At 39.5% G+C, this 14494-nt stretch overlaps 1 protein-coding gene across 5 annotated transcripts in view; it reads left to right on the plus strand.

Moving 5' to 3' along the window:
• The window catches only part of RELN (reelin), a 494784-nt gene that overhangs the window by 426418 nt on the left and 53872 nt on the right, over positions 1–14494 (plus strand). For all 5 annotated transcript variants that reach the window (XM_028118604.2, XM_028118612.2, XM_088018691.1 and 2 more), the window contains 5 exons: positions 1964–2184; positions 3964–4111; positions 6419–6677; positions 7542–7791; positions 11684–11852. In XM_028118604.2, the coding sequence (XP_027974405.2) occupies positions 1964–2184; positions 3964–4111; positions 6419–6677; positions 7542–7791; positions 11684–11852 (1047 nt within the window). The remainder of the gene's footprint in view (positions 1–1963; positions 2185–3963; positions 4112–6418; positions 6678–7541; positions 7792–11683; positions 11853–14494) is intronic.

Consider the following 14494-nt stretch of genomic DNA (forward strand, 5'->3'; position numbering starts at 1 on the left):
CCTTTTGTCCTTTTCATCTAGGAGTCTTTCTGTCTGTAAAACTTCCTAATTGCTTTTGCTTTATACAGTTTCATAATGAGTCAACCAAAACCCCTGTCTAAAGAAAGCACCATTATGTGCTTGAAATTTTAAGTTTACATTTAAAAAACAGATCCTTTTGAATACCACTGGCTTGGGAGAACAGACGCTGACATTCACCAGGGAGGGTGGCAGTGAGAAATTTTCAAAATAAGATTTCAGCAGAAGGGAAGCACAGTGAAACCAGACCCTTCAGCCCATTTATCATAGTGCTTGTAGTTTCTGTGTCAAGGCAGGTGAACAATAATAAATATCCAGCCAAGGTGGTTCATTTGTATTCAGAACATTTGAATAAATAAGGAGTTCAAAAAAATCCATGTAGGCTTTTGTTCAAAGGAAAACTCTAGCCATTTCCCTCAGCTCAGCAGTCTGAAAGTTCAAAGGGTAGAAAGTGCTTCTTGCCAAGACTAAACTCTGACAAGTATTTGAAAATAAAATGTAATTATGAACTGGCATTTTGGGAGCAGCTCAGTGTGGTTGGAGTCTTGAGATAAACAACGAAATTGGGGAACTTGACTCCATCTGCTTTACGATCTACTAAACTTTAGAAGCCTAATGAATACTTCCAAAATTGACTTCTAATTTCTGTTTCTCAAAAGATTATTCTGAATTTGGTTTCGATGATCACTGAAAATGGGACACATTCATAGGGTACAAAGATGAGTCCCCTCAAAAATAAATGTCTGCTTTGAATTTTGTGTCTAATAGAACATACTAAATTGTTTTTGGACTACTACCTAAATATGTAGATTATTTCCAAGAAGCTATCATCAACAATATGATAGGACAATTTACTTGGAAATAAAATGAATTAATGTTTGTTGGGGGCTGGAACTAGGATGGTATGGGGAGTGACTTCTTAATAGAGACAAGGTCTCCTTTTGGGGTGATGAGAATGCCTTGGAACTTGATCGAGATGGTGGTTAGCTAAACACTGGGAATATGCTGACTGCCACCCAGTTGTACTCTTTAAATGGCTAATGGTTGCTTTTATGTTATGCGAATTTTACCTCAATTTATGAAGAAAAAGATTAGTTACGCAGAGTGTAGATAGAATGGAGAAAGCATCCCCAAAGGAGTCACTGTTGAAAAAGGTGAGGGTCAGGTGGAATTTGACCTAGTGATAGGATTAGGAAGGGCTTACAGGAAACAGGAACGTAAATTGGCAAAATCCTGGAGATTGAGGGATGGAGTTTGTGTTCTCGAAATGTCAAATCGAGTTTTCTACTTCTTGAGTGTGGTGCAGAGGTAGTAACTGGCCGCTGCTCCTTAACCAGATGTCCTACTTTGAAGCTGTGTTGTTCTATTGCTTCGACTTTATTTATTTTTTTATTATGTTAATCACCATACATTACATCATTAGTTTTTGATGTAGTGTTCCATGATTCATTGTTTGTGCATAACACCCAGTGCTCCATGCAATATGTGCCCTCTTTAATACCCATCACCAGGCTAACCCATCCCCCCACCCCCCTCTCCTCTAGAACCCTCAGTTTATTTCTCAGCATCCATCATCTCTCATGGTTCGTTTCCCCCTCCGATTTCCGCCCCCTTCATTCTTCCCCTCCTGCTATCTTCTTCTTCTTTTTTTTTAACATATAATGTATTATTTGTTTCAGAGGTACAGGTCTGTGATTTAACAGTCTTACACAATTCACAGCGCTCACCATAGCACATACCCTCCCCAATGTCCATCGCCCAGCCACCCCATCCTTCCCACCCACCCCTCCAGCAACCCTCAGTTTGTTTCCTGAGATTAAGAATTCCTCCTATCAGTGAGGTCATATGACACGTGGAACTGGAGGGTATTATGCTGAGCGAAATAAGTCAATCAGAGAAAGACATGTATTGCTTTGATTTTAAAAGACTTGTACCTCTTTTCCAGATCTGTGCGTTTCAGATGGTACCAAGGATTTTACCCCGCTGGCTCTCAGCCAGTGACGTGGGCCATCGATAATGTCTATATTGGTCCCCAGTGTGAAGAGATGTGTAATGGACATGGGGGTTGTATCAATGGAACCAAGTGTATATGTGATCCCGGCTACTCAGGTCCCACCTGTAAAATAAGCACCAAAAATCCCGATTTTCTCAAGGATGATTTTGAAGGTAATCTTTTAAAATAAGTCCTATGTAGCTTTGTGAAAGAACCTACATATTAAATGTAATTTGTAATATAGAAGTAATCATGAATTCCAGTCTAACATTTCATTGTTTGTCCCTACAACTGCGACCACCCATGCCTTCATTTAGTTCTGAATTGTATAGGGTTCAGTGTTTGAAACAATGGTCAACGAGAATGAGGAAGGCCGTGATTGAGAAAACTCAAGCTGGTTTCACCACTTCTTCCATCACATAGAATTGCTGATTAGTGACCATTTCAGAAACCGTCTCTAGAGGGTTAATCTTTGGTAGAGGGAACAAGTTTCCAGAAATATAAATTCCTGTCGTCATTTATCAACATCATTGAGCAGCCTCTCATCACTTTCTGTACCTCAGTTTTATACCTAGAATCTAACATCACTTTGTCTGACGATAATGTTATAGAAAAATGTACTTGGATGTGTACTCTGATAAAACAATGGGAAAATATTCTCATAAAACAAAAGTCTTAAACAAGTGTAACAGTATTTTAGGATGGTGGGATCAAATGATTTCTTTCTTTTTCCCAAGTTGTTTATAAAATTATTATAAGATATTTATGGTTTTAAGTACAATTTAATATTAGATTTAGGTATATCAATACAATGGAGTATGATGCAGCCATACAAAGGAATGAAATACTGATTCATGCGACAACACGGATGAACCTTGAAAACATTTAGGCCAAGTGAAAGAAGTCAGACACAAAAGGCTATATATATATCATATGATTCTGTGAAACATCCAAAATAGGCAACTCCATAGAGATAGAAGGCAGATTAGAGTTTGCCAGGGGCTGGGTGGGTGGGGGATGGGGAGTGACTGCTCAATGGGTTTAAGGTTTCCCTCATGGGTGATGAAAAAGTTCTGGAACTAGGTAGTCATGACAGTTGCACAACATGAATATGAATGTACTAAATGCCACTGAGTTGTTCACTTTAAAATGTTGAAAATGAGGGCGCCTGGGTGGCTCAGTTGGTTAAGCGACTGCCTTCGGCTCAGGTCATGATCCCGGAGTCCTGGGATTGAGTCCCACATCGGGCTCCCAGCTCAGCGGGGAGACTGCTTCTCCCTCTGACCCTCTCCCCTCTCATGCTGTTTCTTTCTGTCTCTCTCTCAAATAAATAAATAAAATCTTTAAAAAAAATGTTGAAAATGATCAATTTTGTGTTGTGTGCATTTTACCACAATAAAAAAAAAAAAAAAAAAAAAAACCCTAGATCTAAGGTAAGTATCTGGAGAGATTTGTGAGCTGGTTTTGAAAAGACATTATTTAATTGAAAATATTAAATTACACTGTAACTTCTTCCATTAAAACTGTGTTTTTAAAAATATTTTGTAATACCTGCCTGACACGGTCCTCAGAGTAGCAAAGACACAGCGAAGAGGCCAGTGGAAAAACTGCATTACCCTCTCTTACTTTTGGCCTGAATCACTCTCTGCCTGCCAGTGTCATTTTTCTGTAGTGTAGGAGAGTTGAGAGGAAGGACCCATCTGGCTGGACCACAGCTACTCAGGAAAAGCCCCACCCCCCCTTCTGTCGTGTGGCCCCTTAAATTATACAGCCCAGGTTAAACAATTCAGACAAGCTAAACTGTTGAAGAGACCTCTTCTCCCAAAATATGTGACTTCAGTGTTCATGACTTTGTATTTCAAAACTGCCTAAAGCGCTTAACCATATTCCTTTAAAAAAGAGTATGACTGTCTTTGGGGTCATAGGTAAATCACCTTTACCACTTTTTACAGGTCAGCTAGAATCCGATAGATTCTTGTTGATGAGTGGTGGAAAGCCATCTCGGAAGTGTGGGATCCTTTCCAGTGGAAACAACCTCTTTTTCAATGAAGATGGCTTGCGCATGTTGATGACACGAGATCTGGATTTATCACATGCTAGGTAAACATTTTTAGATGCCGTCAAGAAACCACGTTGTAATGTACAGTAACAGAACGTAATCAAATCAGAAAGAAGCAGACATCTCAAAGGCAAGGCCTTCCATTGGAAATGTTGAGCTTTCTCTCTTATCTAAGGCTCCGTGAAGACACAATTCATGTAATTTCCATCCTAAAATGAGGGAGCTTTGTGAAATAAGCTAGATCAGAAATGAAACATAGCTAAACAGACAAAAGTTAATACAAGATTGGTGATATTTACAAGATGGTGACTAGGAAATGACAATGTTTCACTTACTTTCACTTCAAGAAAATAAGGTTGCATCTTTTTTATCCACCTTCTAGAGAATACTTTTCGGGAGCACTTGGACCATGTACAAAATTATCTACACCATGCTTAGTAGAAAGCTTAATTGAACTACAATATGTCCTCAAATTACCCACCATTAATTTTATATCCATTAGCAATTTAAGTTAAGAATATTTGAAGTGTAGCCTTATTCTTTGTAAGCATTTCTTTCCAATGATTTGCTCATGCTTTCTAGGCACTCATTTTCTGATTTGAGCACAGCCTCTCAGAAACAAATATTTTAAACTGGCTCAGAGGATTATGTCCTGTCAAGATGTGTATCCCTTGATCATTTGACAAGCCAAAAACTTAGCCAGGAAAATAAAGAAGACAACTCAACATGTGTAAAATGGAACCCCGACCTATTTTTGCAAGTGAACAGAGAAGTCGTGTTTTTGTTTTTTAAAAACATTTCCAAGTATCTTAAAATAGATCTTAACATATTTACTCTCCTCTTTCACCTAAATCTTTCATTTATTGAATTATAAATTTGATCATAAAAATACAATTCTGTGAGATAATTTTACAGTGATAGCAAAATTTTATTTCTCTTCATCCTATTTTAATGCACATGGTTTAATTTGATGCTCTTTATTTCAGATTTATCATGGGCAGTTGAGTTCTCTAATTTAGAAATTACTGGGTTTTTCTAAATAATTCTGGCATGGATTTATCCATAACTAAATTAATCTATAAACATTTCCCAATACAAGTAGACAATAGGACAAAAGGGTTTTTTTTTCTATAAATGGTTATTGTTTTCATAGATATCAACGTCCACTAGGCACTAACTATGTATTTTTTTTTCATTAATCCAATGTTAAAAGCTCCATTATTTATCTCATCTCAGTAGCATGCTGTGTAGGATTTGCATACATTGACCTCAGAATGCTCCATGTAAAATCCCAATTTTCTTGGGGTTATAAGATAAATGAATGCCTAGTTAATGGAGATGGGGGAGAGGAGAAAGCCATGAAGAACGCATGATTTTATGTATGGAACTGATAACTTTTATTATAAGTCCCAATATGCTTCCTATGTTTGACATGCATACATAATTGGGCGTATGTGTTGGGTTACACATGAAATTTATTCTGCATTACCAGCTAGCACGGCGGCCAGACCAGGCACCAGCAGCTTGCCTGCCAAAGATAACATGTGAGCTAGTTTTCGTTGGCACCCCAGCTGGTCGCTGCTGCTCCGTCCACCTCCCTGCCAGCTGGGAAGGCTGCCCCTGGCTGTCCGCCACACTTCTCGATGGCCAGTATCATCCATCCCAGACCCAGCAATAGTCAGAGGCTGGCACAGCCCACCCTCACCACCACCCCCATCCTTGCGCTTCCCTGCCCCTGGCACAAAAGATGGAAAAGGGGCCCAGGCTTGACACACCTCTTCCAAAAGAGCCCTGGCCTTTCACGAAGAGGAGCTACAACCTCTGCATTTAAATGTGTCTCCCCAGACCAGTAACAGGAGATCTGAAAAACGACTGGTAAAACCAGAGGGTGGATGATTTTGCCAATTAATGGCATAAACTACATTCATAACATTCTTCCAGTTTCAGATACTAAGGATAAACTCATCTTAAATAAGTAACAACACACACTCCCACACTTGTAGAGTCTTTGGAGCCCTCCCATCTTCTTATAGGATGGCCAGAGGGTATGGTGAGTGCTCAGCTCCCTCAGACTCACCTTTGTGGAAGGGGACAAAATATGAAGATGGGTACAGAGTTGCCTTTTTCCAGACTTCACATTTTATTAACTTCCTTACATTAAAAAGGAAAATCGGACTTCAAAATGATTGCTCTGGACATTCATTAAATCATCATATTCATTAAAGCCATGCATTTATCTCCCCCACCCATGACCCTGTGGGCTTGTCTTTTGTGAACAGTGTGAATTTCTCACTGAAGTAAAAAAAAAAAAAAAAAAAAAAGTCTACAATAAATCTTCCTCATTTCAGATTTGTGCAGTTCTTCATGAGACTGGGATGTGGTAAAGGTGTCCCTGACCCCAGGAGCCAACCTGTGCTTCTCCAGTATTCACTCAATGGCGGCCTGTCGTGGAGTCTCCTTCAAGAGTTTCTTTTCAGCAACTCCAGCAACGTGGGCAGGTACATCGCCCTGGAGATACCCTTGAAAGCCCGTTCTGCTTCTACTCGCCTCCGCTGGTGGCAGCCATCTGAAAACGGGCACTTCTACAGTCCCTGGGTTATCGACCAGGTCAGTCCATTCAAAATTAACTGTTATAATTGTTGGCAGTCGAGCTGCATGTGGCCTAGATCACATTCAGTCCAGCCCCCTCGCTCAGTCGAGGGAGCCCGGGACCCACAATTGAATGACTTGCCTATGGGCACCCAGCTAGATTAGATATGCCATTTAGCTTCCTTTCGTTCTCTTTTCTTTCAATTGCCTGAGCCTATAAAAACAAACGACACCACAGAAGGCCCCGGTCCTGTGCATAGAGAAATCTGCCATATGGGTAGAGGGACTTTATCAAGCGTGATGCAAGGTTATAATTCTCTGAAAAGGAAAATGTGCAAATTAGCATTGGTACCACATGCACTTGCTTCCAAATCCTCTTTCCTAGCCTTTGAGGAAGAAATAAATAAATCTTCCTAACGTCCTTATGGACAGTTCTAAAGGATCTTCATCCATAATAAAATGCGTGTCAAATAGAACTCAAAGAACCTGTTAACAAACGGTAGAATCCAGGCGAAGAACTGCAACTGAAATGCCTTAGGATACAACTGTCCTTAAATAGAAATTTCACTTGGAAAATAATCACATGTAAGCCAAATTTTGCTTTCCCAGCTTGGGCGCATGTAGTTTGCAAAGGCACAGTTTGGCCCATGAAGGCTGTGAATGGTTTTGTCAATACTTCGATTTGTTTTCTGCCGCTTCTTGCCAGATGGGCAAGCAGACCACACAAACAAAAGCATCCTGAAAGGCCCCTGACAGTATGCTCGCCGCGTGACGCCCGTGTTGAGTGATCTGACAGAGAAACACAAACAAACAAGAAGACCGAACTCTCTCCTATCTTGAAACCATATTGAAAATTCTTTTTCTTAAAAAAATACCTTTCAGATTCTTATTGGAGGAAATATTTCTGGCAATACGGTCTTGGAGGACGATTTCACAAACCTGGATAGTAGGAAATGGCTGCTCCACCCGGGAGGCACCAAGATGCCCGTGTGCGGCTCCACTGGTGACGCCCTGGTCTTCATCGAAAAGGCCAGCACCCGCTACGTGGTCACCACAGACATCGCCGTGAATGATGATTCATTCCTGCAGATCGATTTTGCTGCCTCCTGCTCGGTCACGGACTCCTGCTATGGTAAGTATTCCATCTCCAGGTAGAGAGACAGACATGTGCAAATGGGCATCTGTGGCACCTCTGACAAGTCTGTAAGTAAAACAGAAGTGCGCGTGAGTCAAACCATGATCGCATTCTTGAAAATGTGTGTATATATTAAGTTTTAGAAGTCTCTTTTTTAAAGCCTCGTAATGTGAGCTTATTTTTAAGTATAGGTACTTGAAGACTTCTTTACATATAAATAATAACACCTAATTTGTCTTTTTTTTTAAATCCATATTTTTCTTTTACCATCAGATCTGCAGAATTAGGGACTCTCATCACATAGAGAATGCCAGAGTCAGCAATAGGATTTACACATGAATTTGTATATATAGGGGTTTTAATTCATAGGGCTTTATATTAGTTCAGCTACTGTCTTCTTTCCATCGCTCCAGGAATCATGAAATTTTGTTGTTCCCATTTTGTCTTATAGTTTTTGCCATTCGGGGTCATAGCATGTTCTAGGCCACCCTCATTGTGACCAGTTTGCATCCTCTAGGTTGTGCACGCACACACTCAAACTTACATACCTTGCACGTGCGTGTGTGCGCACACACACAACACACAAACATAGACACACCTATCTTAGGAGATATAAAGACTGACATCACTTCGTACTTGGACCCTTCACTGTAACTTGCAAGCCTGTCGGGATTCTGGGGGTCTTCTGGTCTTTAACCACCCCATATCATTCTTCCTCTAAGAGATGCAGATGAGAATGTTCACAAGGACTTTGTCCTGTTTTAGATTCCAGGGGGCCAACATCTGACGAATTTGGTTACTTCCAAGGTCTTGCAAAATCCAGATTTTTCATATTTTCTTTACTTTGAACTTAAATGACATATCTTAGGGGGGCTCCCAGAAATGCTCTTGTTACCTCAGATTCAATCAGTCAACACTAAACTAGTCAACAGGAGTGAACAGAGTCCAATAGGTGACTAAATCAAGTGCTCTATGGATTGGTACTGATGCAGAATGTAATGAAAGCTCAGAGGAGAATGAGATGACCAATGGATGGCCAATCCAGGATCTGGGGAAGATCTCACAAAGAAGCTTAGTCTCAAGTGGGCATTGATGACTGGAATGGATTTGAAGGGTGGATGGAGAAGCAAGGACATCCCAAGCTAGGCTAGCAGCATAAGCAAAGAAGCAGAGGTGGGGGTGCTCCTAGTCCATAGGAAAAACCCATGGGCAGACCGCCTAAATAGGCAATATTTTCATCTAGTGGAGGAGAGTAGAGTGCTGATTTTGAAAATAGAAAAGGATGTTAGGGTCCTAGATACCTGTTTTCCTCAGTAGCATAGGAAGGTGATGAGAACCCAGGGAGGTAAGTTATGACCCAGTAGGCCTGCAGCAGCACCAGGACTGACACTCTGCTTTCATAAGCCCAGTCCTGTGTACTTTCTACTGCGTGCTGGTGCAACCTCTGGAGAAAGGTTGAACTGAATGATAAAATCAAAGAGCAAAGTGGATAAGCAGAGTTTGCAGCTAAGGAAGAAGAGCCTTAAAAGGCACATACAAGAATCTGTGCTTGACAAGGACATGAATAAAGGGGCACAAGAGCAGAGGAGTGACACGGTCTGTTTTAGGGCGATTAGCCCAGGAGCTGATGAAGGTGGGTATGCCAATAAAGAAGCCTCAGTGGTCCTCTCTGTAGGAGGTGATGAAGTCCTCCCTGTGTGGCCTAAAGAAAAATGGGATGGATAAAACTGATCTGAGACAATGCAAGCACAAAGGAAAGAAGCAGAAAAATCTCAAAACCAGGTGCCAGTTTGAACATCGAGAGCAAGAAAGAGAAGAGTAAAATTTCTAAAATAATTTCTAAACTTTGAACCCAGAAAGACCAGTGCAAAAGTATCACCATTGATAGAATTTGGTAGTTAAGAAGAGATGTTTATTTATGAGGGAAAATGGTGAGTTTTTCTTTAGTTTGGGTGCAAGTAGCTTTAAGTGGAGATGTCCTTGAGTGAGGAGGATTTACGAGATAGAAAGCAGGAACTTTGTCTAAACGGTGCATCACAATATGCCAACATCCGGTGCAATGCCAGGCTGAGTAAACATTTATTGAATGAAGGAAATTAATTGGAGACATAAAATTGGCAGATCTGGGCACAGGGATAATAGTTGAAGCCCAAGGAGTATACACAGAGAATAGAAAGCCAGAAATGGAATTTGGAAGAATGCCCATAGCTGAGCTCGTTAGCACAGGAGTCAGAGGGAAAGTAAGACAGGAGATTCAGAATAACGTCCTCCAAAAGAAAAGACAGTTTCAAGAATCAGGGAATAATCAATGATGTCTACCGCTGTAGGAAGGATAAAAACAATGAAGACTGAGCTGGACCACTGTATTTCACTTTCTAGTGTTGCTAGGAACCGTGCTGCAGTGAGTGGTCCCACGCTGACTGCACATGAGAATCACCTGGGAAGCGGCACAGCTCCGGACACCTTGGCTGTGCCCCAGAAGAGTGAAATCACAGTCCCTGGGGGTGGGACCCTGGCATTCGTGGTTTCTAAAGGTACCCAGGTGATTTCAGTGTGCAGCCAAGATTGAGAATCACGACCTTAGAGAAAGCAGTTTAAGTAGGGAGGTAGGGGCTCGAGCAGTTTATAGACTTGAAGCAGGAAATAAAGAAGAATATAAAACACAGGTTATAAGTTGGATTTTTCAGAAAAAAAAAAGAAAGAAAGATTTGCTTTTCCTAGACCCAAGGCCTGACTGCATGCTTTGGCACAAATTGCAAGGCCTCCAGCTACCTCCTTATACCTCGCTGATTTCCCAGTATATTCTATAACACAGCAGAGCAGGATATGTGAGCACAAGGGATTTTGCCATTTCTAAGCAGTTTTACCCAAAGCAGGAGCAAAACTGGCATTGTTGGTCAGGATCCCTGTGGAATGGTCAGATTTTGAGAAAGTTGCTCAATTTTTTTAAACTATTTAAAAAGTAATCATTAAAATATATGGTTACTATGTTTGTACTTGCATGTTAACCATGAAATAAATAGACATAGTATAGTTATTATAGTACATATATATAATTTGTATAATTTCATAATATACTGCAACCATTAAACAATAACTACGTATATGACTACCATTACTATTGCTTACCTGCATATGAACAATGGTTTTGTTATGATTGTTCTGAAAGTTTCTCAGTATAACAGAGTGATTCAGGAAAATTTACTTTATATTTCACTTGATTCTAGCCCCTTAAAAGTAAAACTATCTTAATCCGGAAAGTGAAAAATAGTAACTAGTAATGTACAGAAGGAAAAATCTAACCAAGAAAAATCTAACCAAGAATCTAACCAAAAATCTAACCATAACCTGTGGAATGGTCAGATTTTGAGAAAGTTGCTCAATTTTTTTAAACTATTTAAAAAGTAATCATTAAAATATATGGTTACTATGTTTGTACTTGCATGTTAACCATGAAATAAATAGACATAGTATAGTTATTATAGTACATATATATAATTTGTATAATTTCATAATATACTGCAACCATTAAACAATAACTACGTATATGACTACCATTACTATTGCTTACCTGCATATGAACAATGGTTTTGTTATGATTGTTCTGAAAGTTTCTCAGTATAACAGAGTGATTCAGGAAAATTTACTTTATATTTCACTTGATTCTAGCCCCTTAAAAGTAAAACTATCTTAATCTGGAAAGTGAAAAATAGTAACTAGTAATGTACAGAAGGAAAAATCTAACCAAGAAACATTTCAAAATAGGAAACATAAATACAGAGGAAAAATCAAATTGATGTTTGAATTAAAACATAAGAAAACATAAGTAATTATGGTTCCTGGGTCTGCATACATGTATTTCTATTCAGAATAACGTTTCCTGTTCCAGCTATTGAATTGGAATACTCGGTAGATCTTGGATTATCATGGCACCCATTGGTAAGGGACTGTCTACCTACCAATGTTGAATGTAGCCACTATCACCTGCAGCGGATCCTGGTGTCAGACACTTTCAACAAATGGACCAGAATCACTCTGCCCCTCCCTCCTTATACAAGGTATGGATGCTTCTGCATGTATTGAACCCCAATTTGATATTATTTGGCATGTTGGATTTTAGGACAACAAGTTTAAATAAGATACATGCAATTTTGTTACTTGTTGATGGTATGGCCAGGCTCGAATTACTAAGCAAAACAAGGGCACCCGGCCTGGCTCAGTCGGTAGAGCATGGGACTCTTGATATCAGGGTTGTGACTTTGAGCCCCACATTAGGCATAAAGTTTACTTTAAAAAAAATAAGCAAAATAGGGGGTGCCTGGCTGGCTCAGTCAGTGGAGCATGCGACTCTAGATCTCGGGATCATGAGTTCAAGCCCCACATTGGGCATAGAGCTTACTTTAAAAAAGAAAGAAAGAAAAAAAAAAAAGCAGGGCACCTAGCTGGCTTGGTTGGAAGAACATGCAACTCTTGATCTCAGGGTCATGGGTTTGAGCCCCATGTCAGGTGTAGAGATTACTTAAATAAATAAATAATTTTAAAATGCATTTTCTTAAAAAAAAAAACACTTAAAGCGAAGTAGAAACCAGTTTTTGTGGTGACATCATTCTGTGTCTTCCCAAAAGCCAGGCCTATACTGACTTCCATTTAACTAATATTTTGAAAAAATGGCATCTGTAAGAAAACAGTGGCTGAATCAGCGAGAATCGCCAACTTGATTCACTTAAATTTAGAACAGGCACGTTGGATACAGAGCAGATTTAAATGGAGTCTGCTTTCTGTTCAGTCAGACTACTGTAGATATAGCAGTGGGTGGTGTCATATCAAATAGATACAGCAAATAAATGTGTATTAAAATTATTGTCTGCTTTTGAAATTTTATTTTCAAGAGTATCTTGGAAATTATCACCTGGATCATTCTTTTTATATGAAAAACAATGATGAATGCATCATGCATTGTGCCTATAAGAAATGACAGTGGCTTCATAAATTTGCCTGGTAAATGCTTTGAGTAAAACAGAGAATTCACCTTGCCTAGTGGATAACGACCCTCTCTCTTTTCACTAAGTAGGTGCTAATCATAGGGAAGCTTCAAAATCTTGATAGGAATTCCTGTTCCCTCCAAAAAACAAAATGGCAACCAGTTGTTGCCATTAAGAGAGAAGCAAAGCAACCAGTTCAACCATGTGGAACAGGAGTTATAGTTTGGGCTCATTATTGTTCTCTTACCTCCTCATGAATGAAGAATGAATAAATCTTCCTAGCAAATGATCATAAAATTCAACTATTCATCTAGGACATAACTTTTCTTGGGTTTATCATAAATGGGCTGGTTTCAGTTGCTAACAGCCTAGGGCTTCTCTACAATTGCTGGCTCAGCGGTACAAGACTATATTAACTGTCAGTAGAGTTGCCAAGTTTAAATGAGATACGTGAGATTTTGTTGCTCGTTAAAGGTATTGCCATGCATGAATTATTAAGGCGATCTTAATAAGTGAAATAGGAAAAAAAAACTCCATTAAGGCAGTAGTCTTCTAATGCTTTATGAATTCTGTGAATTATTACCCAGCTACTTGGTAGCATTTTGCAAATAAATGACATTCTAAGATTTATTCCAGCAAGTCATTATACCCTTGAGTCTTCTACTCAAGAGAGGTAATTATTCTCCATCTTTTAATCTATCTTTTAATTGTCTTTTGCACATACCCATAAGAATTTTGACCCTTTCGAATGACATTTGAAAAATCTGATGAGCAGCCATTTCTTCTTGTTATCATATTGAAAATATACAGTTTGTTTATTGTACTACCCTCAAAGCCCATGTTATACCGTGGTCTTAAAGGTGACGGTGCCTTATAGTAAGGCCCTCTGGATAATTCAGAAAGAAATGCACATGAATGGACTCCAAGCCAGACCCACCTCTTACTGTGCTCTGCCATATGCCAGAGATCATTAGAACAATGTGCCAGGCTCAGAGCACTTTGTCTCAAACACAAGTTGGCGTATCTATATCTGCTCTTAGTTTCCGGTTACTTTTTCAATATGGCATTTCTTTGTTTTGAGCTGAACTTACAGCCTCAACATCTGCAAAGTATTGAGACATCTATGCTTACATTGTCCACTAGGACAGAATTGAGAATTTCCGTTTGTAGCTCTTCATCATAAACAAACATGATGCTGAGGACTTAAAGCCATGTGCTATGTAGGGGTGAGGGGTGACTGTGACAATGTGCCGATGGTAGATTTGTCCACTCATTCACTTATCACAGAGCCACAAGTTTCCAGTATTGTTGGCACAGTGGTAGTAAGAGTCAACTGAAGTTGGTTATCCACAAACTGACATCAAACCATTACCCAGACTAAAATGACCGGTAGTCATCAGTATAGAGTATTCCTTCATGTAGTCATCCATTAAACAAATACTTTTGAAACATTTAATTATATGCCAGGTCTGTGTGAGGGGCTGAACTTATCCCTGCCTCAGCAAACTTTGAGTGCAGTGGGAGAGAGAGAGAGATTAACCAGAAATCACCAGTAATCGCAAAAGTAAATAAAAAATTCAACTGATGGTGGACAGTTGCATGATGCTGAGAGATCATATGTCCTAGGGAGATTTGCCTTGATCAACAAAATCAAGGGACACTTTTTGGAGGAAAACATCATTGAAGTAAGAGATAAAGGATGGATAGCAGTTAACTGG

The sequence above is a fragment of the Eumetopias jubatus genome, unplaced genomic scaffold (genome assembly GCF_037043125.1).
Source record: "Eumetopias jubatus isolate StellerSeaLion01/CBP00866 unplaced genomic scaffold, mEumJub1_p1.0 scaffold_14, whole genome shotgun sequence".
Lineage (NCBI taxonomy): Eukaryota > Metazoa > Chordata > Mammalia > Carnivora > Otariidae > Eumetopias > Eumetopias jubatus.